At 39.4% G+C, this 26097-nt stretch overlaps 1 protein-coding gene across 5 annotated transcripts in view; it reads left to right on the forward strand.

Annotated features, from left to right (window-relative positions):
- Nucleotides 1-26097, forward strand: part of LOC124640342 (papilin) — a 108450-nt gene that overhangs the window by 57222 nt on the left and 25131 nt on the right. For 4 of the 5 annotated variants that reach the window (XM_047178063.1, XM_047178067.1, XM_047178066.1 and 1 more), the window contains exons 2-36: nucleotides 4478-4553; nucleotides 12516-12706; nucleotides 13046-13189; nucleotides 13747-13897; nucleotides 14103-14226; nucleotides 14491-14571; nucleotides 14684-14856; nucleotides 15165-15297; nucleotides 15715-15937; nucleotides 16087-16207; nucleotides 16316-16495; nucleotides 16872-17042; nucleotides 17371-17556; nucleotides 17735-17870; nucleotides 18105-18211; nucleotides 18413-18446; nucleotides 18657-18698; nucleotides 18966-19127; nucleotides 19302-19334; nucleotides 19439-20194; nucleotides 20415-20453; nucleotides 20585-20620; nucleotides 20730-21203; nucleotides 21507-21635; nucleotides 21843-21899; nucleotides 22114-22248; nucleotides 22413-22623; nucleotides 22785-22852; nucleotides 23036-23293; nucleotides 23454-23745; nucleotides 23876-24162; nucleotides 24279-24455; nucleotides 24795-24971; nucleotides 25221-25397; nucleotides 25840-26010. In XM_047178063.1, the coding sequence (XP_047034019.1) occupies nucleotides 4478-4553; nucleotides 12516-12706; nucleotides 13046-13189; nucleotides 13747-13897; nucleotides 14103-14226; nucleotides 14491-14571; nucleotides 14684-14856; nucleotides 15165-15297; nucleotides 15715-15937; nucleotides 16087-16207; nucleotides 16316-16495; nucleotides 16872-17042; nucleotides 17371-17556; nucleotides 17735-17870; nucleotides 18105-18211; nucleotides 18413-18446; nucleotides 18657-18698; nucleotides 18966-19127; nucleotides 19302-19334; nucleotides 19439-20194; nucleotides 20415-20453; nucleotides 20585-20620; nucleotides 20730-21203; nucleotides 21507-21635; nucleotides 21843-21899; nucleotides 22114-22248; nucleotides 22413-22623; nucleotides 22785-22852; nucleotides 23036-23293; nucleotides 23454-23745; nucleotides 23876-24162; nucleotides 24279-24455; nucleotides 24795-24971; nucleotides 25221-25397; nucleotides 25840-26010 (5912 nt within the window). The remainder of the gene's footprint in view (nucleotides 1-4477; nucleotides 4554-12515; nucleotides 12707-13045; nucleotides 13190-13746; nucleotides 13898-14102; nucleotides 14227-14490; nucleotides 14572-14683; nucleotides 14857-15164; nucleotides 15298-15714; nucleotides 15938-16086; nucleotides 16208-16315; nucleotides 16496-16871; nucleotides 17043-17370; nucleotides 17557-17734; nucleotides 17871-18104; nucleotides 18212-18412; nucleotides 18447-18656; nucleotides 18699-18965; nucleotides 19128-19301; nucleotides 19335-19438; nucleotides 20195-20414; nucleotides 20454-20584; nucleotides 20621-20729; nucleotides 21204-21506; nucleotides 21636-21842; nucleotides 21900-22113; nucleotides 22249-22412; nucleotides 22624-22784; nucleotides 22853-23035; nucleotides 23294-23453; nucleotides 23746-23875; nucleotides 24163-24278; nucleotides 24456-24794; nucleotides 24972-25220; nucleotides 25398-25839; nucleotides 26011-26097) is intronic. The other variant, XM_047178064.1, reaches the window with a different exon arrangement.

Below are 26097 nucleotides of genomic sequence, written 5' to 3' on the forward strand. Positions count from 1 at the left end.
GCTGAATTTAGAAATGTTAAAACTTCCATGTAAGTATACTAGTTTAATTAAAAAACAATGAGAGATGAAACCTAACCTCGAAATAGTTATTTACATTATAAACTATGCTAGAATCTAGAGAACTATGTAATAACTTACATCAAAGTGATCTTCACAAAAATAAAGTTGTACCCTGGACAATATTGCTTTTGAATCTCGCTTTGCAAGTTTAAGCCACTTGTTTCGTATTTTTTTATTGTGAGGAACGTACACAAATAACTTATCAGGAGTTGTTTTGGATGTGTTCTTACACTGGGGGACCCCACAACACCTATGCCCTTTCGAATTCATCTATATACATATAATAAATCTGTAAAAAAACTGTGTCTGTACATTGAATATATTAAAAAAGTAATAATTGGGTGGGGTTTAGAAACAGTAATGGAGCACAAATCCAAAAAAAAAATTGTGTCTGTATGTCTGTATGTCTGTATGTCTGTATGTCTGTTTGTTTGTACACGCTAATCTTCCGAACTACTGAACGGATTTCAATGATTTTTTCTTTGTTGTATCAGTATTAAGCCTGGTCAACATATAGGCTATAATTTATCTTCGAAACTTGAAGACCTGATGTAGAACTCCAACAGACCAATAAAACTATAAGAGATACAAATATGGTGCCGTGGCAAAAATTGTTTCATTTGATGAGCATTTTCAGCTGAGATAATAAGTTTTAAGATCTGGAACACCTGATGTGGAACCCCAAGAGCCCAGCTTCTCTGTACCATATACAGGTATGACGTTTTAGCAAAAGTTGTTCAATTTGATAAGCACTTACTATTGACTTATACAAATTGAAGATCTAAAACATCTGATGTGGAACTCCAGGGGCCCAGCTATAGAGACAGACTATAGCATATAGAGGTATGACGTTTTAGCAAAAGTTGTTCAATCTGATAAGCACTCTCTGTTGACTTATAAAAATTGAAGATGTAAAACACCTGATGTGGAACTCCAGGAGCCCTGCTAGACTTTATGAAGCATATGAAGATATGACGTTTTAGCAAAAGTGGTTCAATCTGATAAGCACTCTCTATTGACGCATTTTTCTATTCTCTCTCACACAAACAAATAATAACGAAGATACAATAACGCTTTAATTTCGTGTTAAGTCACTGCTTAGTACAAATTTTACATATCTAGACGTGGCGTCACGAGCTCCCACTCTCTAACTTTGTTGCGTTATATCTCATTATTATTTTGTATGTCTCTTCCAGACCTCGGGACTACAGAGTTCCGAATTTTTGGGAGGCAAACGTGGGGCCGAAGCCAACACGCTGAAGTCCTTTTGAGACAACTTTAATGAAATGGTGACACAAAACCGACGATTATCCCTTTATACACTATAGAAATGAATCCAAGGACAATCCCCGGTGGACGTCGTTAAAAAAAAGACAATCCCCGGTTCTGTGCTAAACTATTGCTAACTATGGAGGAAAACTACTTGGGCTATTGTGATGGGATGTTAGTGGATGACAATGTATTAGGTACATGTAAAAACGGCAGGTGGAGACTCGCCACCTCACTTACTGGGCCCCCGGGAACCAGTCACTGAATAGCAACAAGAGGGCAACAGGGACATGAGCGGCTGAAGGGTGAGGATACCTCGGCGGACTTTAAACGCAGATTACGCGCTCCCTGTGCTTACCATGAGGCACCTACCCTCCGAGCAGGGCTACTAATCCTGCTCTAGCGACTCCACTCTGGACGGCCAAGCCAAGCCAGAGGCGTGAGACCTATCTCCGTCATGGTTCACTCCGACCGGCCGGAGATGGGGGACAGTATACACTCCCTGGAGAACTCAGTATATATAGCCCCGCGGGGTCGCTACTCCCCGTCATCAGCCTCAGATGTCCTGCGGTACCTATATTTCATTATTATTGTCGTTATTATCTCAAGAGCCTTTGTCCCAATTATGTTAGGGTCGACTTCCAGTCACGATGCAACTGAGTACCAGTGTTTTACAAGGAGCGACTGCCTATCTGACCTCCACAACCCGGTTACCCACTCAACCCAACACCCCTTGGTAAGACTTACTGGCTTCTGACTACCCATAACGACTGCCAAGAATGGAATGTTCAATGACAGTCGGAACCTACAGTTTAACATCCCCTCCAAATAACGGTCATTGGTATCCAAAATATACGTAGAAAGTACATACGAACTTAGAAAAGTTGCATTGGCAGGCACTTGCCAGACCTGGAATCAAAGACGCACGCTCATACTTAAGAGATTGGTTCTCTACCCACTAAACCACCACGACTTCCACTAAGTCACCACGACTTTGTCATCTATTTAATGTTTTTTTACGTAATATTTTTGCCACACACAACTTAAATGCGGACGAATTAGAATCACTACTTTTATCCCTATGGTCACGTCTATTGCGACTATTCAGATCTTTGATTTTGCTGACCCCGTAGTCGCTGGCATAAGGGACAGGATCCGCGTACGAAGTCGCGGGCAGAAGCTAGTATTTAATAACACAAAAAACTTAATTATTGCACGAGCGTTGTTTACTTGCGTCTTGTAATTTCAGTCGTGACGTCACAAGTGACGACATGACACTGACAAGCGTTTTCGCGCCGGATTCAAAGTGGACAGAGAAAAATGCAATTATTTGATAAAAAAACTTCGCATTTTCTTAAAATTAATAATTTTTCATATAAAATAGACGTATACCTACATCATACAAAGGAATTTAAAAATTTGTCATCATGCCTATTAAAAGTTACCAAAACAAACTACATAAAGTTCATGGAACTCAACAGCATGTACATTTGCGTAGGCGGATATTCACGTACTTATCCGGATAAGTGTCTGTACAGTTTGACCTTTACCAAATTATTTGGTTAGTCTAATTCGAGGACCGAATAGGAAGACAATACATGCATACTATGCATATTGTATCATTACTATGCCTACTATAGGATGCACTTGTACAAAATCATCAGTGCCCAATTAGACATACGTTTAGGCCCGGATGCTATCGTCTTATGAACGTATAACCGATGCTTAGGGAGCTTCATGAGTCATATTATCGATATATAATCGGTGTGTTGTGCATTCGTGTCATACGATGGGCGCATTTGCATCGTAATATTCAAATTATTCAGCCTTGGTGGCGATTTATGAGGACCATAGAGGTACGGAAGTTGGTCCTTTTGGGAGTGACCTTCGATGCTTTAATGTTGGGAGATGAGGTGTTCTAGACGCACTAGGTGCCTTGATGTAGACGTGAGATAAGTCAGGTGTTGTTTTATAAATTAGGTCTGGGAGTTTCCTCTTATTCAAACTGTGCCTACGAAGAATCTAATGCATAAATTAACCTAAAGATTTTGGAAAAATTCTAAGCTCTAAGCACTTTTCTAGATGTAACTTGAAATATATTCTTAACACACTGCCCCTTCACACAATTTGCATATTCTATAAAGGCCCACACATCAGTGCCCAGCCTCACTATCTCGAAGCATTAAAATCTTTTCACTGCCCAACAACTTTATTACCAAATAATAATTATGATGACTGCTATTAAAAAGCAATGATACGTAATACCGTCTGAGATAACTGTGGTGTTAATTAAACCAATGTTACTCTTCTGTCGGCCTGAGGAGTTGGCTTTGTGCAGTCACGGATGGTAATTAACTCTCTTCCCGAAGCTGAGGTCCTGGTCCCGTGGGACTTTAGATCCGAGTTTACGGAGTATATATGATTCATAAGCGAAGCGGATTTTACTTACATCTGTCGATTATTCATTGTTTTGGTTACGGAACTATATTTGTACTGACTTGTTGCTATTGGCGAGTTTCCAGAGGGTGAAAGCGCTCATCAATATGAATATGAACTTTTATTACGCTTTTTTCAACTTTGGAATATGTTCTCAGTTTTAGAAAGAACCTATACATTCTTTGCTTGAAATTCAATAGGGTTATATCTTTCATGTTTTTTTTTTGTATCATTATTTTCTTTGGTTGAAATTTAATTGGGTTATCTATTGTTGATACTTTTTCTATATTATTATTTCCTTCACAATAAACAACCTACAATCGCTGTTCTTCTACAACTTGATCTATTACATAATAGAGATGCTATCACCTTCAGCCCAAAGGTACAGTTATGCGCGTGAGTCCTTTATCGCCGAATTCTATCGACATATCGGTGTTCGGCAGACGACACGGAAGATCTATAAGTGTCGATTACACTTTTATTTACATGCCATTACGTCTTATAATTGGTCTTTCTGTCTGTACTTAGATTTTTGAATTCGATAAATATGTTATTTTCGTTTTTAATTTGTTGTTTTGTACTTATCCTTTTTTGATGTGTAACTTATTATTCTGTCTGGCTACGTCCTATAGAAATAAGATAATTTATTAAGTTTTTTAAATATATTTTACTCTATGTTTTTTTAATTAAATTGTGTTTTTGTTTGTTTCAGATCGCTGCTTCTGGCAGCAATCGTATTAAGTAATTGTATAACATGGACGGCGTCTAGGCATCACTATGCACATAATGTAAGTACCCGATCCATCTAATTAGCAATCCTTGACTAATAAGTAGTTTTAGACTGTAAAATGCTATCTTAGGCATTACATTCTTATAGTAAGTTCAACTCAGTCGTGCGCGCGGCCCTATGTGTGGGTAACCCTTGTACATATACAGTGACTTTGTGTGCGTGACAAGAGGTACAGTCGGGTACAAATACAGTTATTTAGGGGTTGTATACGGCTATTTAAAGTACAGTTAAAACGTAATTTAGTTTATTTATTTATAATGATTCTGTATCGCTACTTGAAAAATCAAATGATGAATTTTCGGATTCGCTACTTTCACCAATGTTAATTATAAATTCTGACTCCATGTCAAAATGTCTATAGTATTCTTATTTTTTCTTTTGTACATGTCGACAAGTATTACCCAACATCCCTTCATCAATTTGACTTAAACGTTCATTTATGAGTTTCATTATTTCCGTCTTATTTTGGTCGACATTATGCAAAGCAATATAATTTTTTAAAATTCCCCACACATTTTGTTTCCATTATTATACGTCCAAACCGATGTCACTGTTACACACAATAGACCAGACCTTATATACACGGATAAAACTAGTAACAAAACATATTTAATAGATATCACCGTACCGTCAGATTACAACATAGGACCCAAAGAAATAGAAAAATTAAGCAAATACCATCTTCTGAAAACTGAAATCAACCGGCTGTGGAATACACAAACGGCTGTCATTCCGATAGTAGTAGGCGTAACGGGCATCGTTGCAAAAAGCATAAAAAAATACATAGACCAATTAGACGCATCAATTAACATTCACATACTCCAAAAACAAGCAGCCATACATTCATCTATCATACTCAGCAAAGTATTAGGAGACACAGTATTCGTACGAACAGCAGAAGAACAACACTCACACACTGACACACAAACACCAGACACACAAAACACGCATCCATCACCAAGCACGCAAGCGGGACCAGCCATCCAGGAACAGAACACACAGCCACCATCTAACACCGAACATTCGTCATCATCACAGCCTAGAAGAGGAAGAAGAAGGATAAGAACAACGCAAACAAACACATCAACTACATAATACATACACATTATATAATAAATAATACATACAAAATACTTATATAAAATCTAAATAAAAAGACTAGGGGGGACATGGGTATCTTTTTTTCCGCGGGCTGCGGAACGGGATACCTATTAAAACCGGCATAAAGTCGAGAAGGTCAAACCTACCCAATATACTAAATTATAGGTCTTTTACATTCTTAGTCCACACATTTATTTATTGTCCGCGTACCCCGACCTAGAAAATATGTAAGGAGTATTTAATTCATCTTAGATATTTCACTTCATTTATTTCTTAGATACTGTCAATGTCAATTTGAAAAGCCGTATGAGAAAATAATGATAAACTGTAAAATGTAATAATAAAAAGCTTTGAATGTTGTTTCATTTTTTTGAAACGCTACCTGACTCCTTAAAACATTTTCTCCGTGAAGAACTAGACATTTTCGTAAACGACTGTACCCATAACAAAAAGCGATGAGAACACGTCATGCTCGGACGACGTCACTGTCACACGAATGAAAGTTGTATATTTACAAGCCGACGCACACATAGGGCCGCGCGCAAATCTGAGTTGAACTACACACATCAAAAGTGTCTAGGGATCAAGCATTTTTATGCGGATTTCTTGAGATTGAGATGTGGCTTTGTAATAAATTTATGATTTTATAAATTTATATGGATCCTTTTTGGTGCATTTCATAATTTGAATCAGGAACTGTGAATCAAATTCGAGTAAAAGATGAAAATCAGCTGTCAATATTTTCCCTATAAACACATACAACGCATTGAAGACATTATTAGTGCTACTGTTTCCCTACTACTGATTAAAACCAACGTTATTATGGAGCGGCGACGTCATTTAAGCAGGGAAGAAATGCTCAGAGCCGTGGGAATGATAGAAGCTGGTTCCCGGCAACGTACTGTGGCTTTAGCTCTGAATACAAGTCAGAGTGTTATCAGTCGACTTTGGACACGTTACCGAAGCACTGGTACCGTAGCTGAGCGCCATGGAGGACGGTATCGCTGCACCACACGGAGACAAGACCGATACATTCAAATCTTAACTCGAAGAGCTCCAACAATAACCGCCATGATGTTAGCCGTGAGGCTTCATCACTCTTCAGGGAACTTAATTAGCGACCAAACAGTCAGAAACCGCTTGCATGAAGTGAACCTTCATTCCCGAAGACCGCTACGGGTACCACCTATAGCAATGCACAATCGTAGGATTCGATATCAATGGGCTCTTGAACACAGAAATTGGGCAGAAGAACAATGGCGTTTCGTGTGCTTTTCTGATGAGTCTCGTTTTGGTATGAGACCGGATACAAGACGTATACGACACTGGAGAACCCCTGGACGCCAACAGCGATTAAAATCCTGCCAGGAAGTCCATCCTTATAGTGGTGGAACCATCATGGTATGGGCGGGTATTTGGATCGGCGGAAGAACTGAGTTGATTTGGATCAGAAGCAACCTCAACGCTCAAATTTATGCTGAGACGATTGTATCAGACGTCATCGTTCCTCTACAAGTGCAAATCGGTCCCTTATTTCAGTTAATGCATGATAATGCACGACCGCACACCGCAAGAGTTGTAAGACAGACTCTCGCGGCAGCTAACATCAATGTCCTGCCCTGGCCTGCTCAGTCGCCAGACTTGAACCCGATTGAGCATGCATGGGATATGCTACAGAGAAGAGCTCTGCCGAATATGGAGGGTATCCAGTCGCAAGAAGACCTTTTTTTGTTGTTGCAACGAACATGGGCGGCCATTCCACATCGTGATTTGGATGAACTCATTTTGAGTATGCCAAACCGATGTTCTTGTGTTGTTAGTGTTCGCGGTAGAAACACGGATTATTAATTGTTTAAGTTACCCAATAAACTTTTAAAGAAAACTGTTATTTCAGTCTTTTTTTTCGAACTTTTGTGTTAGTGTTTCAAATGTCAAAAATGCCTTTATTAGGAAAATGGCAAATTTCTTTATTAGTGCAAAGGTGACTTGGTTTATCGTTACTGTGACAAACGAAAACACTTTATTTGATGAATCCTTAAAGAAAATTTTAATTAATATCAATCAGGAGAAAAGTTATTGCAAAAATATATGTTGATCCCTAGACACTTTTGATGTGTGTATCTATAATCAACTATGTTTAGGCTAGCCATGATAATACATGAAGAAGAGGTAGCTCTTGAAAGACTTGTCATTCTGAAACACGTGTAAATTCAAATACAGAAAGAAATATTTCAAAATAGAAACACACAAACATCGCAAATGAATTCGCTCCAATTCCTCAGAGCGTCGACCGTGAAACCTTGACACTGGTCTATCTGGCCGACCGCGACCGAGCGATCAGACTTTACGACAGTAACGACCGCCACCGGTCGCATGCGACTATATTTCAATCATCGCACAACACTAGTGAACGAGGATCTGACAGTTATGCGATCACCAATATCTGGTTGACGAACCTCGTAAATATATTCGGATTGTCAATGTTGTTAGTTATTTGGTGTTTTTGAGTGGCTAAGTGTGGTTGGAAATCTAGATTTATTGGTGGTTGTTGAACTGGTTATAAGAAATATTTTCGGCTGGCACCATATTAAGTTGATGTTTTTTTTTCTCAGTCTTTTCAAGCTTAATTAAACTCAAAAATAAATAATGTAAACTTAATATAAATATGTCGTTTATTTTATTGAATTATCCTGTTAAAAATAATTATCTACTAATCTTATGTAAAGTGCATAGCATTAAAATTGGTCCAGAAAGACCAGATTTGTGTTAATCTAAAAACCTAAACGTTACAGCAGGTTCTTATCAGGCACAAAATGAGCTTTAGAATTTCCTCATTTTTGGGAATTCGGTTTTAAAATGTTTTTTATTTTATTTTATTTCATTTTATTTTTAGATTTGTATAAAGATAAGTAGTTTAAGTTTGTATATGTTACAGGCAAAGTAATAAGTCCGCATATTATACATATTATCTAGCTATTATTTATAATATCTACTCAATTTGGATAAAGTGATAATTGACACAGAATTAATCACATTAACTAGCAATTTTATATAATATCTCCATAGACTTAGATAATGTATTAAAACAAGTAGGAAAAAATTTTATATCATGTTAACTAACTAAAGTGCCTGGTAGCTGACCTTAATATAATTCGAAAAAGATTAGTTAGCACAGTGCACCCCATAATAGTAGCGAAAAGTCCCCTCTTTAAAGTGTGGCTCGGTCCACTGTACGGACGGCCCGGAGTGTGCCCTACCCGGGAAGGGCACCGCCGTGTCCGCGTCGAGGCAGTCGGCAGCGGCGACCTCTCGCGTCCGGCCCTGGTTCAAGCCAAGGTCCGGGGCGAGAGGTACTGGGATGCCATCGTCTCCTTCTGTATGATCGAGAGACGACTCCCAACCACCGTAGACGTGGGCCTGTGCGATGAGTTCGGGTGCCTTATCGACCTTCCGTTCCCTGGGAGACACGGACCCGTCTCGGCGGCGCGCGTTGTTCAACGCGTGGGTTTAAGCCACTAACAGTCTGACCTCACGCTGCACGCTCACGCTCACGCTCTCTGAGGCCCTCACGCTGCTCTCCCACAGTGGGAGGAATCATTTGATGATTTATCATAAAAAGAGTCGATAATAACTTGAGCCGTTTCTAAGAATTAGTAAGTAGTCAGACGATTATACCATATTTATTACTTTGGCTAACTTTAGCCAACTATTATGAATTAGATCCAGATAAAGTGATTAATCTATCACACTGTCTAGTCAATTTGGGTATTATATACAATGACCAGTCTTTATGTATAAGTAATTTATATTTAATCACTTTGGCTGTAACATATATATAGTGTGTACATTGCATAAAATATATATTTTTTTTTTGTTAAAAATTGACGATAGGTACCTACTTATTCCCTAATGAATTAATAATGATGCCTTAGAACAATTACCGTGAGTAAGTTTGATCAGATTCCATTGGGAGTGACGTGTATGACGAAAACTGTAGCCGGTCACAGCGTGAGATCATGTCAGCCGAGCCGTTTCATTACTTACGATATTACTAACAGGGCTGGCTAATACAGGTCAAATTGTTGGAAGCAATAAAATACATACTTACAAGTTTATATTCATTCTAGTATGATGTTAAGTCAATATACCAACTAAGCAAGCCCATCTTTATCCATTCAAAAAACGAGTTTGACTTCGAACATGCTACAGTTTTAGAATCCATTCGATATAGACCGTATACTTAGGTAGGTCTCTAGGTACTCAGGTTCATTCATGTCATTGACTATCTAGGTTTATCAAGTCAAATATTGAATGGGTATATTTTGAATTCTTGTCGACTTGAGGTTCAAACCTAAAACTGTTTTAGTATGCATACCGATTTATGGAATAGCATAAATCATTCATGGTTGCATCTTTATGAAGAGCACGTAGGTACTTTGAATGCATTCATAACTTTTAATGTAGGTATGTCTCAACAAAACATTAAAATAAATAAAGTAACAGCCAGCCCTAATCAAAACTAATAGAAAAACATGAGAACAGCCATAAATCTAATCAGGGCTGGCGCCTATTGATCGGCGCTTGCGCACCCCCGCCCCCCCCCCTCTCTGCAGAGTACATACCTAGACTATTTCTGAACGTATGACTTGATGATCAGCATACGAATTTATCATTCCTTAAAGTGTGTGTCGTTTGTAATACTTTATTTTTGTTCATGTGTGTACAGAAAAAGTACTTCTTATGAGTAACGTTTAGCCACAGTAAACTGTTCTTTAAACATTCTTTCGCTTTAATAAATATTTACTTTATGTATGAAAATATCGAGGGTATACCTACTTAAAATGACAATGTAAGTTTGTCCGTCACTTGGGAAGTGCGTCATGAAAATAGACGAGTAGGTAGGTATACGGCGTATACAGAGAAGGCCCACAACGTTTACCTACAAGATTTTATAGAAAATACCTTATCAAAATGAAAGAAAAAACTGATAAGAACTTTTGCAACAAATGAGTATAAAAGCATGGGAGCATCATGAAAATAGAAAAAACAGAAACGGAATAATAATTCTCTCAAAGTGGAATTATATTTCCCTCGAAGTGGAATTATATTTCCTTTCGTCTTCATCAAACGAAAGTTTACTCAATCAAACTCCTTCCTGTACATATTTATTAGTATACCTTTTCTCGAGTAATTAGACATGAATGGTCGTCTGTTGTCGTTGCGCGCCGACAGGTGGCGCTCGAGTGGAGGGAAATGAAAACACACTGTCACCTACAACCTTGTTCGTAGTTCATCAAGTATCTTCGGTTAAATGCAGTTCGGGACCGGATTTGGGACTTTGTTTATTTAATTTTAGTATGAGTAGTATTGCTTTTGTTTGAGTAAACAAAATATATACTTATGTTTTGAGTTTAAGTTCAAGCCCTGCGTGTTCATAATATTTATGGTGAGCAGTAAGCTGTCTCCTTGTGTTAAGAAGGTCTCATTTAAATCAGAGTTAAGTCCAATTAAAGAAACAGGGCGTTGAGAATCCATAGCATATCATTCTTTGAGAAGTGCTCTTTCCTTGCTCGTATTTTATAATTGTTGCTGGGTAGTTTGTTGCGCCAGTTTTTCCACCAAAAGTCCAAAACACTTAGGAAGTAGGTAATGAAGGGCAGTAATTTTAGGGGACAGTCTCAGGTATAAGTTGATTTTCTATGAGTGGTGTTATCTAGCCTAGATATAAATGCTTTTTTGATTTTAATAAGGTTTTCGACTCCCAACTCCGGCCCTGTAACAGCCCATCGCCTGTAATGCACGTTGCAACACTCACAGCGTCGGTAATGTCTCACAAGTTGTTTATCGTCATAACATTTTACGTACAAGCAGCGGTGACGCGCGTCTTGTGCATAAGACCTGTTTCACACCGCGCGTTATGAAGTGAACGCAGCGGGTGGCGCGACTCTTAGAGCGAACGTTTTTATGAACTGCTTTAGATTATAATGTGGAGCTGTTAATTTTGTTTTTATTGTTTAGTTATTACCTATATTACGCAAGTAATATAATATTGTGTGGATATTTAAAAAGTATGATAATCGTATGAATACAAAAATATTTAAACACTCTGTACATATTGGATAGCGATCAAAGTTCAAAAAACCAAAGTAGGAAACCATTTAGATTAGACGAATATATTATATTCTGAATTTATTCTACTCTGAATTTAAATTATCAGTAGTTATCGTTACATTTAGAAAATGTTCAACATTCGAAGGTAAGTATAAGGCTAGTTATGACAATTAAACAGCTTTATGTATGAGAAGAGCCTTACATCCCACTGCGTAGTCGTATCGGCAACACGTACGAGTAGCAGCACGTTTGTTACAGCGCGCCTCTAACAAGACGAGTGTGACCACTCCACTGCAGCTCACGAGTGTTAGGACCTGTTGTTTATTTGTTGATCAAAGCCAAGTGTTTCCTACTTAAGGTCTTTTGGATTTATTTTATCTTATGCCATTTCGTGCTGAGAAAGTTTTACAATAGATTGCATGATGCGCTGGCAACTCAGGTCAATGAGGTCTATGAAAATCAAATTGCAATCCGTCTCGTCCAATGAATATTCTATTCTAAGTTAATAGCTATTTAGAACACTTTGTTTGGGCTCATATATCAGTGCGAAGATGAACGGTACGCACATTTCAAAGATCCGTTGAAAAAAAAATTGCCTAACGTCGGATCAACTGTTAGCCAACTGTTTACTCTATCGTGTGTAAAAAACACCGCATTGCTATTCTACAAAAACAAAAAAAGAGAAAATAAGCACAAAACTTCTTCATAGACTTCTTCATTTAATATATAAAACCTATTTAATTCCCAGGTACACCAACATCGTACGAGACACAGGCGGCAAGGCGCCGGCCTATACCTCCCCGCGTCATACATCATCCCCGGACAAGAAGGTCGCAGTGAGAACGACGGCGGCTGGGGGGAATGGGGACCTGTGTCCCCTTGCTCCCGGACCTGCGGCGGGGGAGTCGCCAGTCAGAAGAGGATATGTTTACAAATAGGGTATGTGAACACCTGTGTTACATTACTGATCACCTTTTATATAGGACCTACCTTCCTATATATCCCAAAGAAGGGGACAGATCTCAGATCTGTACTTGAGGCTCGTTTTAAAGATTTACTGAATAAATTAGCAGTTTTCTGCGGTTTCACTAACGGCCAGAGTTTTGACCCATTTTGTTTTTTTTTTTTTTTAATCGCACGTTCAACCTGACAAACTTTCAGTTTCTTCGTCTTTCAGCTTCATCTTAGCGGGCGCGTATAAATTGAACCTTTTAGACATAAACTATAATACTAGATAAAATCACAAACACGTTAATAAATTCTTGTTCCAATTCACAGGCAAGATGGTCAGCCCCAGTGTCAAGGAGGCGACACGAAGTACTTCTCGTGTCAGACGCAGGACTGTCCGGCCGGCTCCGGGGACTTCAGAGCTGAACAGTGCGCCGAATTCAACGATAAGGAGTTCAGAGGTTTTAAATATAAGTGAGTCTATTCTGCCTTTTATGTATATTTATTTATTTATTGTAAACTAGCTTTTGCCCGCGACTTCTTTCGCGTGGAATAGTAACTTCCGGTAGATTTTTGGTTTGACCAATAGGTGGCGCTATATGTTCGGAATAAATTTTATTTTTATATTTTTTTGTAATAAAAACTATCCTATGTCCTTTCTCAAGTTTCAAACTATATCTGTACCAAATTTCACACAAATCGATTCAGTAGTTTAGGCGTGAAGAAAAGACAGACAGACAGACAGACAGACAGAAAGACAGACAGACAGAGTTACTTTCTCATTTATAATATTAGTTAGGATTGAGATAGCCAATAAGATGTTCTGTACCCCTTGCTTCAAGCTTCTACCTGCGCGTTAACCTACTACTTGAGCAAAATAATTACGTAATAGGTTAGAAAAATATCTACACGTTATTCTGCTGTACAAGCTATATTATTATATAGTTTCATCGAAATCTGAACATCCACATATCCAAACTATTACGTTTATAACACCTAGTATATAATAATAAGTCTTTGTTAATTCGCAGCTGGGTGCCATACACAAAAGCTCCGAACCCTTGCGAGCTGAACTGCATGCCTCACGGGGAGCGGTTCTACTTCAGGCACAAGTTGAAGGTCGTAGACGGCACCAGGTGCAACGAAGACTCCTTCGATGTCTGCGTCGATGGTAGATGCCAGGTAACATCCTTAATGTAACTTTATGCTCATAGTAATGTCTTCATCAATCTTTTCTGTTATAATCCCAGCAGTATTTTAAACGTTTTCAAGGTCTTGATACAAATCAAGCTAAATCTTTGATAGTTTTAATAACCAGCATAATTTTGGACCTTCAAACACAATGGTCCTTTAAACATCTCATTAAAGGTTACTTTCATTCCATCAGCAAGTCGGCTGTGACATGATGCTGGGCTCCAACGCACGTGAAGACAAGTGCAGAGAGTGCCGAGGAAACGGCGCCAACTGTCGTACCACTGCCGGCATCATCGACTCACAAGATCTCATCAAAGGTAATGTCCAAAGTAGATTAAAGATAAATCAACACTTTTTGGAGCATCAAAACAAAAGACAGCCTCCAAAACGCCGACCCCTCAGGCTTCACTTTCTTTCTATGTGTTTTTGATGGGAAGAAGAAGTGGCGCTACAAACTCCCCAGCAATACATGTCTGTCTGTTAGGTTTGAAGAACGATATTTATACGAGGAAGCCCAATCAATTTGTTTTGTGTTTATTACATTGAAATTCTACATAATTAATCTTTTTTTCTGGTTTCAGGATACAATGACGTTTTGCTCATCCCTGAAGGATCTACCACCATCATTATTGAAGAAATCGATGCTTCAAATAATTATTTGGGTAAGTAATATGCTGAAGTATTTTGATGAATTAAGAATATATGTACCTCTGTAATAAGGCTGTATGTTAAGGACTTGTTTCTTTTATTCTAAGCTTGGTATATTTTCCATAGCGTTAAGAGCAAAGAATGACACGTACTATCTGAACGGCCACTACCACATCGACTTCCCGAGGACCATCATGATAGCTGGTGCCCTGTGGACCTATGAGCGCAGTCAGCAAGGGTACGCCGCTCCTGATAAACTGCGGTGCTTAGGACCAACTACTGAACCACTGTACCTTTCTGTAAGTTTGTTTTACTTGTACTTTATTTCAAAAATCAAAATAGTTTATTTTACAAAACTTTCTACAATTAGCTCCAAACTTAGCATTCTTTTGTTTTGGGCACCAATTCATCGTATGGCATTCATTTATTGGGACATAACACAACACATGAAGATTTTTTTATATTAATTCTTATGTACTTACATAAAACTGGTTGTCTTAATTCAACTGCATAAAATTAGGAATCGTATTTCGGTCCTTAGAGCCAACAACTTTTTAAACTTTTTTTCTTTAACATACTATGATTAATGTCTTATTTTCGCCACTAGCTTCTTCTTCAAGACGTGAACGTGGGTATCAGATACGAGTACAGCGTCCCCAAGGACCAAGCTCCGCCGGCTCACAAGCAATACAACTGGGTACACGAGGAGTTCACGCCGTGCAGCGCCACCTGTGGCGGAGGTGGGTAACTTTTTACACTAGAAGGTTCCTTACATTTATCGTATAGCAAGCTACAGAAACACAGATGCATGATATTGCTCTAGATTTTTGCTTAGGCGTTACTAGATGACACTCAATGTAAAATAAAATTATTCTATAGGATTTGAGATATAAATAATAATGTTATCATTGTTGGAAGTTAATAATTTTGAACTTCAAAATTTTATATTGTGCTAAAAACTTTTTTCCAAAAATAATACCGACTTCAAAAATACATAGTATAACTTAACCCTACTCCTTAGACTGACAAATACTATGGGTACCATGCAATAAGGTACTATACTATTAGTAATCGGTTCAGCCAAACGTGCGATAATTGCGCACAAACACAAATACAAGCATACAGGTCAGCCTTAACCTGCAATGTATTTCTCTCAGGTTTCCAAACACGCAACGTAACCTGCAGATCACGAGAAGAACTAGAAATAGTAGACGATGAGTTATGTGACGCGGGTCTGAAGCCGCCCACCAACCAGACCTGCAACACAGACCCCTGCCCGGCCGAGTGGAACGAGGGACCCTGGGGGAACTGCTCCCAGAGGTGCGGCAGTGGAGGAGTCAGGTCTAGGAAGGTGACATGCCAGAAGATCATTGCTAATGGGTAGGTTTTGACGTATTTTTATAGGACTTAAATTGGTCCATTGGTATTAATGACTTTGCGAAATGATGTGGACAGATTGATAAACTTATGATGTTTTATAGGTATAAGTTAATGTACACACTGCTGCATTGTATCTTTTTTATTAACAGCATCAAATCCATCGTAGAAGACACCGAATGTTTCGAGCGCCTGGGACCAAAGCCTAAACTATTTGAAAGTTGTAATGAGGATGCTCCCTGCCCCACCTGGTTCGTTGGCCGTTGGAAACCGGTAAGTACACCATTTAAGTCAAAACTAGGTGGAAAGATTTTCGTTGTCAATCAAACAATGGTATAAAGATATTAAAGTTCTCTTAAGTAATGTTATTTTCTCTAACAGTGCAGTGAACTCTGTGACGAAGGCAAGCAAACAAGGCAGGTGGTCTGCCACCAGAAGAAGAATGGTCGTGTTGAAGTCCTGAGCGATGAGAACTGCCTCGAGGAAAAGCCTGAAGCAGAAAAATCTTGCTTGCTGCGGCCTTGTGAAGGAATTGACTGGGTCACTTCTGACTGGGTTGGCGTAAGTATGATTTAAGTTTAAATCTTATTTTGTTGTGAATTAATTACATCCTTATGTAAGTCAAGTATGAAGTTTGCAATTCAAATGTGATTTGTAACTATCGTAAGATTTCCCATAGTTCTGGCTGAATCTAAAAAAAATTACATATGTGTAGAGCTTTGCAAAAAGTCGGCAAATTCATGTTTATGCAAAGTACCAGTCGATCTGACTCCTTCAGTATGATTGGTTAAACAAATAATAAATCAGTATGGAGTAAAAAACAAGAGGTAGGCAAGAGAGACGGTTAGCACTCCTATTGACAAGGATGAAAGGAATCAATTTGGTTAACTTTCTAAAACAGCACACTATAATATCATCAACGTACAACTTGTTACAGTGTGACAACTGCCTCTCGAAGACCAGGACTCGGCGCGTGGTGTGTGCCACCTACAGCAAGCAGGTGATCAACGACAGCTTCTGTTCGTATCACACCAGGCCAGCAGACCAGGAGGAGTGCGAGAAAGTGCCAGAATGCGACGTGCAGTGGTATGCCACACAGTGGAGTAAGGTAAGCAGTGTCACAATATGATGTACATTCTTCAAATGAGAGATGAGAAGACGAGTAAAATAAAAATGATGGTTTTGTTAGTAAACTTCCCCCAAATGACATAATGCGTCTACACGGTGCATGTAGCTGGAGTAAGTTAGAATGCGCAAGTGACAAGAGCACGCGGGTGGGTACATCGCTGGACCAGCACGTTTTAAAAATGCCTCAACATGCACAAGCTACTTGCACCGTGTACATGCACCCCAAGAGTAATTTAAATTCAATAACTCGGAAAATACCCAACTCTTTATCATTATTCATCTTCTAATCTTATCCTCATCTTCTGTAGTGCTCCGTCAGCTGCGGCGAGGGTGTTCAGACAAGGAAAGTGTTCTGTGGTGTATTGAACAATGAAGCCGTGGTGATTCTAGAAGATGAAAAGTGTAAAGACATTCCAAGGTATAAGGACTCCAAGCCTTGTCAAGTGCCTAAGGAAGAGTGCCCTCCGGAGTGGTTCGCTGGACCTTGGGAAAATGTAAGTACCTCTTGCTATTTATAAAATGATAAATGTAGATATAACAATGAGTGAGTCCTATTAATATTATTAAGGAAATGTTCAGAAAAATCGAGTTTGATCTTTCATCGCTTGATGCAGCATGTTTTACGTAATTAGCCTTTTTGAACAATCTATAGCCACATAATTTTGGTTTTAGTGCACGAAAGAATGTGGTGGAGGCGAGCAGAGCAGACGCGTCATGTGTTTCAAAGGAGACCAGCCCTTCGGCAACTGCACAGACTACAGCGTACTCGAAGCCTCACAGTTCTGCAACACTGGACCTTGCAACGAAGGTAATAAGGTCTACAAAAGGATATACAATAGGACCCATAGGACCTACCTTGGATTTTGGACTTAGACTTTAGATTGAATATTATGAGTTTAATAAGATGCGCGCTTTTTGACGGAGGACTCCTGGAGTCCGTTCAACAGTCGAAGGGTTGATTAGCCTGGCTAAATTAGACAAGGCCCTCAGATTACATTAGTATAAAAATTCCAAAAAATAATAATAATTGTTTCGTTTCAAGACGAACTATTGGGAGTGACGGAAGAAGTCAAGGATCCCAATGTGTACTGTGAAGATGAGGAGGACTATGAAGAAGTAGGCGTCGACGAAGACTTGTCCACTACTACGGTAAGGAGTCATCAGTTTCTGTGTATTTAATGATAGAATTCGTCAGCTTGAATACAAAAAACAATCAATCCTTAAGAAAGACTTAGTGAAACCTTAAAATAAAAGGCCTCTTGAATCGAATTCATTTATAAATGCTGCTATACAGCAGAGCTGAGTTATTTTTGCTTTTAGTAATAGTTTTTATTTTTCATGTTTTTCCAGAATGAAATGATGAGTGATTCACCTAGCCCATCGGGTAAGTGCAATAAATACCATACTATGTACGACTGTATGACAAATGACTGCCTTTTGAAATAAGCGAAAGTTTGACGTTCTTTTTTCTTAAAACAACTGTTTAAGTACTTTGAAACTTGAACTGTTTCATAGTGAACAGTTGTTTTAAGTAATTAGACGTTAATTTTCTCCGTAAACTTGGGCTTTAATGTTGAAATTACTTTTATTTCAGCCTTTGCTGAGCACGAATCTACTCTCGAAGGATCTGGATCAAGTAAGTTGTTTTTGTGTAACTGCACTTCAAAAATATTTAAATGTAATGTCTCCCAAAATAACTTCAACTTGTACTACAGTTTCCTAACATCTACTAATTGATAGCATTATCGTCACTAACTTTTATACCAAGCTGTTTAAATGCCATGTCTTGTTCTTTTATGTTGATCTTAACAAAATGTCCATAATTTGCAAAAGCTATGCAGCGGTTTTGTGTAACTCACTCGTATTCAGCTTTTAAATTCTATTACTAATATTTGTTTTCCAGCTACACCACTCGAAGATCTGACTGAAGAAGGGTCTGGAGAGAGTACATTCTCAACGGGTACAGACTGGACCACCACTGACAGTGACTATGAGACGGGATCCGGTGAAATATCCACCACTGATGAACCTCTTTCATCAACTCCTAAAGCAGCCAAGGAAACTGGTAATTGTACAAGACAAGTAGAAGTCACAAAATTTTATGATATGCTCTTTTGACAACACGTGGATAATTCAATTTAATGTAAACTTGTAAAAAACAGAAATGATAATGAGATATTTCTTAAAACACCATTTGTAAATGTATATAATTTCAAATACACCTATTATTTTATTGCAGGATCCACGACAACTACTGTTGCTATGCCAACCGGTATGTCCATCACTTTTATTATTTTTATAGTGATTTAAAGGATATCGTTTTCTTCATAATTATTATTACTTGATTTTTTAAAACTTAACAATTTACGTTTTTAGAACCCATACCGAGGTCTTCAGTCGTCCCTGGCTCAAGTACCGAAGCAACTACAGAGACTGGTGAAACCGATACAACTGGCACTTCAACGGATGAAACTACTTCTACTGGTACTGACGAAACTGGTGGTGGTGGTACGGACACTGACAGTACAGGATCTACAACAGAAGGAGAAACTGGAAGCACGACCGAGTATACTGGATCTACGGAGACAGATATCACCACTGAATCCTCAACTACATTGGAAGACAGCAGTTCAACTGGTACAGAGAGCACAGAGTCTACAGTTACTAGCGAAACTGGCAGCACTGAAAGCAGCGTGTCAGCTGATACTAAAGAAACAGGATCAACAATTGAAAGTAGCTCTCCCGTTTCAATTACCAGTCCCGCAGACACAACAGGATCCACGTCGTTTGGAGAAACGGAAACCACAGAAAGCAGTGGATCTACTTCAAGTGATGTATCTACGGATGAAACCGGTTCTACAGAAGAAACGGGAAGCACTGAAAGCACGACAACTGACGCCACAGACACTGACTTTACTGATACCAGTAACACAGAAACAACTGGAACTGCAGATACTGAATCGACGGTCACTGAAGAAACTAGTTCTACTGAATCTACAGTCACAGAGACGACTGTTACCAGTGAAACTGAATCGACTGAAACGGAGACTACACTTACAGACTCGACTGAGAGCACAAGTACTGATTCCACAGAAGAGTCTACGACTGGAGTTTCAGTATCAGGATCTACAGGTATGTGTTTGAAAGATAATGTTGTTAAACTTTGAGAAATAGCTCTAAAATTAACTAGAGTTGCAAATGATACAAATGCTCAATCCTTCTCCGTGTGAGAGGAGGCCTGTGCCCAGCAGTGGGACGATAAAAAGGCTGTAACAGCAAATGAACTTCGTGCCTAAGATATTGCTGGTAAAACGAAAATAGACAGTAAGATGCTTTCTTATTTTTGTTACAGACTCAACAACAACTCCAGTCGCAATGTCTTCTAAGTCTGGTACGTAATTAATCATGAACCTAGTAATCAGTATGCAGAAAAGCATATTTTCGAGAACCTCTCTGATAAATACTTGCATCATAAAGATGTGTTTGGAAATCTGTTTAAAAGTACTTTTATTTATTTTGCAGATTCTTCAACGACCACGACAGTTGCTATGCCTACTGGTAAGTATCTAGATATGATTAATTTTTAAATGGTTTACAAAAACTCTTTTCAATGTTTAATTGTATAATTAATTATTTATCTAAACATGGTTACTTATTCTTGTAACAGAAAAATCATCTTCCGATGCTTCTGAAACTACTGAAGGAAGTACAGAAAGTTCTGGATCGACAGTCGAATCAAGTACTACTGAACTTAAGTCTACTACAGAATCCGGTTCAACGGAGGAAACAGGATCAACCCCAAGTACCCTTGAATCTGAGTCTACAGTGGAGTCCAGCACTGCATCAGGATCTGAAGAAACAACAGAACAGAGTAGTACAGTCAGTGGTATTGAATCGAGCACAGTTTCCGAATCGGGATCAACTACTGAGGCTGCTGAAACTTCGGAATCTGGATCTACTCCCGTTGGATCGAGTACTCTATCAGGATCGGAGTCGACTACAGAAGAGGTTGAATCGAGTTCTGACAGCTCGACTGAAACTACTGGAGAGACAACTGAGTCTAGCACAACTGTTGGTTCAGAATCTACTACTGAAGGTGGTTCTACCACAGAGGGAGAGGAATCTAGAACTGAAACTGGAGGTAACATATTTCATTCATCAATCCTTATCCTTTGAATTATTATTTTAAAACCGGATATTACAAATTATAAAAATACTGTTTCCCACAGTTTAACTTCCTTGGAGATTTATCTAACCTTTATCAGTCTTAGATCTATCTCCATTTGAAACATCTCATCAAATGGTTGAGTCGTTATATGGAATTTTGAATTATAGACAACAACCTCACTTTGGCTTCAACAACCTCACTTTGGCTTCTACTTACACATATGTATGTATTTTTCTACATCACATTTTTATCAATTTTTCATTTATTGTTCAACAGAGACTACATCGACCGGAGCGACGGAATCTACTGAAGAGACCGGCACCACTGAATCAGGTGGCACTGAAGAGTCTACCACTGAAGGACTGTCTACCACTGAAGGTTCCACCATTGCTGGCAGCACCGAAGGTAAATAATTTTATCTTGGACAAGAAAATTATACGGGCTAGTCTAGGTTTGGCTTCTATTTTTTCTACACTTACAGAAGTTATTACCTATAGTGAATGATAGTATGGATGGTAATACTCTGAATTTTGTGGGTTTCTAAAATAGTGGACTTGCTTGGATTAGCCATATATAATGTTACGAAATTTATATAATTTCTTGTTGTTACAGAACCAGGAAGCACTACGGAAGGTCTTACAACCACTGAAGCACCATCTATCGGCTCGTGTTAGTATTCTTATATTTATTCCTTACATCATCATGACAATTAAAGGTCATCTTTATTCAGGACCAAACTTTATTTAATCTAGCACAATGTTAACTATTTCTCGTGTTTTGTGAAATAATCGAATACTTGGGGGGAAGACACCTACAATACATAATCCATAGTCAAACTGATTTCCTCCGATACCAGTTAAAATAAATTTGATGATTTTTACAGCTCCATGGGACAAGGTCACTGTGCTCGTTCCTCACACCGCAAGGACCTGTATACCGCGCCCGAAGAAATGTAAGAACTCGCGTTACGGCTGCTGTCCCGACGGAAAGACCGCCGCTAAAGGACCGTTCGATGCAGGTATGAATTGGTCTTCTAACTTACGTCCTTTTTCTTCTGTTCTCCTCTAAGAAATATAGAGCATCTGTTGGTTTACTATTCTTTGTGTATAGTATACGAATCCATTAAAATATTTTTTTTATCTTTAATTGACCTTCAGAATTGACATTTATAACACTTTTCAGAATGTAAAACAATACATAATTGCAAGGAGTCACCTTTCAAATGTTGTCCGGATGGCGTATCACCGGCCCAGGGTCCGAACTTCAAGGGCTGTCCCATCGAACCCTGTGCGGACACATTGTTCGGCTGCTGTCAGTCTGACAACAAGACTGCAGCTCAGGGCAATGACCAGGAAGGATGCCCACCACCACCACCAGCGTGCGCGTCGTCCAAGTAAGTGTAGTGACGAGTTTTTAGAACAAACTCCACCTGTCAATTTTATTGAACTTACAAAAACAGCCTTAAAGAGTAACATAAAGATGTTGACCAAATCAAAAGTAAATAAAACAATGAAATATTATGTCGTCATCTTTAGCATATTAATCAATTAACAGATTCGGCTGCTGCGCTGATAATGAGACCGAAGCATCTGGACCTGAAAAGGAAGGATGTCCTGAAACCGGTGAGTTTCCGATGACAACTAATCTTTCAATAAGTGGAACCCAATATGAGTATATTGTCTTAAATATTATATTTACAAAAAATATTTTTAATACATAAACTAGATGAAAAGATAAGACAGAATAAGATAAAATGACAGTTTTTTCTATTAGCCATGTTACCTAATTAAATAACTTCTTTACAGAAACTACAACGACTGGAGCAACCACCGAAACGACAACTGACACAATCGAATCGATTGAAACTTCCGAAGGCAGCACCACGGCCGAGGGTACCTCCACGGAGACGGCTACTGAATACGCCAGCACCACCCTGGATCCCTGCACCGGCTTCCAGTACGGATGTTGTGCTGACAACCAGACTGAGTCCCCTGGACCTGACGGACAAGGTTGTCCTTGTGAAGCGACAGAGTATGGATGCTGCTCAGATGGAAAGACACCAGGTAAATACAACAAATATTGGGCATGTGAGCCAAAATACTAAAATGATGCCTAAGACTTATCTATGATTGAAATCAAAAGACACCTTTGAAAAGTGTTCTTTATTTTTTGTTTGCAAAAATTACCTTAATTTCGTTACCTTCCAATTCGTTGTTTTTTTAGCTAAAGGTGAAAAGGATGCTGGCTGCCCAGGTCCTTGCAGCACTTCCCAGCATGGATGTTGCGAAGATGGTCAGACTCCTGCTCATGGCCCCGACTTCGAAGGCTGCTGCCTGTTACACGCCTTCGGATGCTGTCCAGACAACCGCAAGCCTGCTGAAGGACCCCATCTTGAGGGTTGTGGATGCCAGTACACCCGTCACGGGTGCTGCCCCGACAACGTCACCATCGCACAGGGACCCGGCAATGAGGGCTGCGGCTGCCAGTACTCTCAACATGGATGCTGCCCAGACAAGTACGTTACCACAGTGGCCAAAAACACGATAGTCACTGAAAGTTTTCATAGAGTCTGATGATTTGTCTTCGTCTCTTAAACTTCAACTTTCATGTTAACAATGGTCATCAAACAAAAATAATGTCACCAGACACACAATCGCCTTGGGACCCAACTTCGAGGGTTGCGCCTGCCACACCTATCAGTTCGGCTGCTGCCCCGACGGCGTCACGACTGCAAAGGGCCCTGAACAGCAAGGATGCCACTGCTTTGAGTCTCCCTTCGGCTGCTGTGGAGACGAGGAGACCCACGCCACTGGTCCTGGGAAAGCAGGATGCGATTGCTCTACTAGCAAATATGGATGCTGCCCTGATGGAGTTACTGAAGCCACTGGATCTAAGTTCCTTGGTTGTACTGATGCTCCTGAGAATAAACAAGGTAAGCTAAAGTCATTCAAACCTTGGATGATAGCGGTAATCAAAATAACTTCAACGATGATATGAGTCATCCTAAGTTTACCAGTTTTCTCATGCTCATATTTCTTTAAATTCCAGCGTCATGCAGCTTACCAACGGACCCTGGTTCCTGCCACAACTTCACGGCCATGTGGTACTACGACCTGGCGTATGGAGGCTGTTCTCGCTTCTGGTACGGAGGCTGCGAGGGCAATGGCAACAGATTCGCCACTAAAGAAGAATGTGAAGACGTGTGTGTACAGCCCGCACCTAAAGGTATGTTATTATTTGGCTGTTCTTTTAAAGAAATAGTTATGAGTGTGAAAAAGACTAAAGCCTGGTTTCAATAGCTACCGATGAAGTGTCAGTTTGTTATCTGATAGTTAAATCTATCTGCGATATACAGGCCTCTTATAATTTCTGCCAGATAATGCTATCCGAGACCTGTGAAACCTAAAGTTATAGTTTATCTGTCATATAATTCCTGACAGGCTATCGGAGACTTTATCAGTAATCGGTGAAACTGGCCATTAGGATATGACAGAATTTGACGCATTCTTAATTCTTCTTATCTAAACTCTTAATAATCTTCTATATCCTTAACTTGTCCCTCAGACGCGTGCAAGCTGCCAAGCGTAAAGGGTGCATGTGACGCGGAGTACACTCGCTGGCACTACAACAGCACCATGGAGCAGTGCGTGCAGTTCCGCTACGGCGGCTGTCTCGGCAACGCCAACAACTTCGACTCCAGAGAACTCTGTCAGAAGCAGTGTGAACCTACTACTGTAGAAGGTGAGAGATTATTTCTTTTTCGATAAAATTCCACGAACATTATTGTGAACGTAACTGTCCAGTATGGTGGACCTAATCTTGCCTAATCAAAATAAGGATCTATGAAACCATGATTCAGTGTTCCAATAGGGACCTTGATTAAGTCTGTACCTTCGTAGGTATATAGATACACATGGTGTCCAGTAAATTCCGGTACGCTTTAATTTATTCGATTTTCTTAAAGACTAGACTAACACTACCTTTCTCCAGGGCAATGCAAGCTACCAATCGAGTCAGGCTCGTGCTCCGGCAACTACAGCCGCTGGGGCTTCAACGTGGATTCCGGCAAGTGCGAGAGGTTCACGTGGGGAGGATGTGAGGGCAACTCGAACAGGTTCAGCACTGAAGCCGCCTGTCTGCTGCGGTGCCTCATTGGAGCACAGCCACGTAAGTACTGCGATACAGGTACTATTTTTTATGGTAAAACTTGTTTTGTGGGTTTCTGGCTTTGTGTGGTGGTGGTAGTGGAACTTAAGTTACTTGTCTTACCAATAATTGCATGGGTTGTAATTTTTGTATAATAACACTTGAATGGTGTGATAATGTCCTTTCTTTCAAACTATTGGAGCTTGGTTTTCTTTTGTAGTTTGCATTATAAATGTATTTAACTTTTATATGTACTTTAATAACTTCTGTAGCAACTGTCCTTAAAAATGCTATTCTTTATACATCATTTTCGACACTGTAAGAACGAAATTCGTTCTCACTGAGGTTCAAAGAATGTAAATGACTTTATTCTCTAATTTAAACGGATTGCTTAAAGGATAGCACTATATCACTAATATTTCTTGCCTTGTGAATGTACTAAACAAGTAGGTTACACTAACAGCTCAGTGCTCAGAGCCGCAAGAAGCGGGTACTTGCGGCGACAAGCAAGCGCTCTGGTCCTTCAGTGTGTCAGAGAACCGCTGCATGCCGTTCTACTACAGCGGCTGCGGGGGCAACCACAACCGGTTCACCTCCAGGGAGGCTTGCGAACAAACCTGTCCTAGTGCTTATGGTTAGTAGAGGTTTCAAGCACTTGAGTGTTTAGATTCAGCGGCTGAAAGATCGAGGATCTTTGGAGCTGGTGCAGACGTCGAAGAAT

The sequence above is a fragment of the Helicoverpa zea genome, chromosome 20, assembly GCF_022581195.2.
Source record: "Helicoverpa zea isolate HzStark_Cry1AcR chromosome 20, ilHelZeax1.1, whole genome shotgun sequence".
NCBI classification, from domain to species: Eukaryota; Metazoa; Arthropoda; class Insecta; order Lepidoptera; family Noctuidae; genus Helicoverpa; species Helicoverpa zea.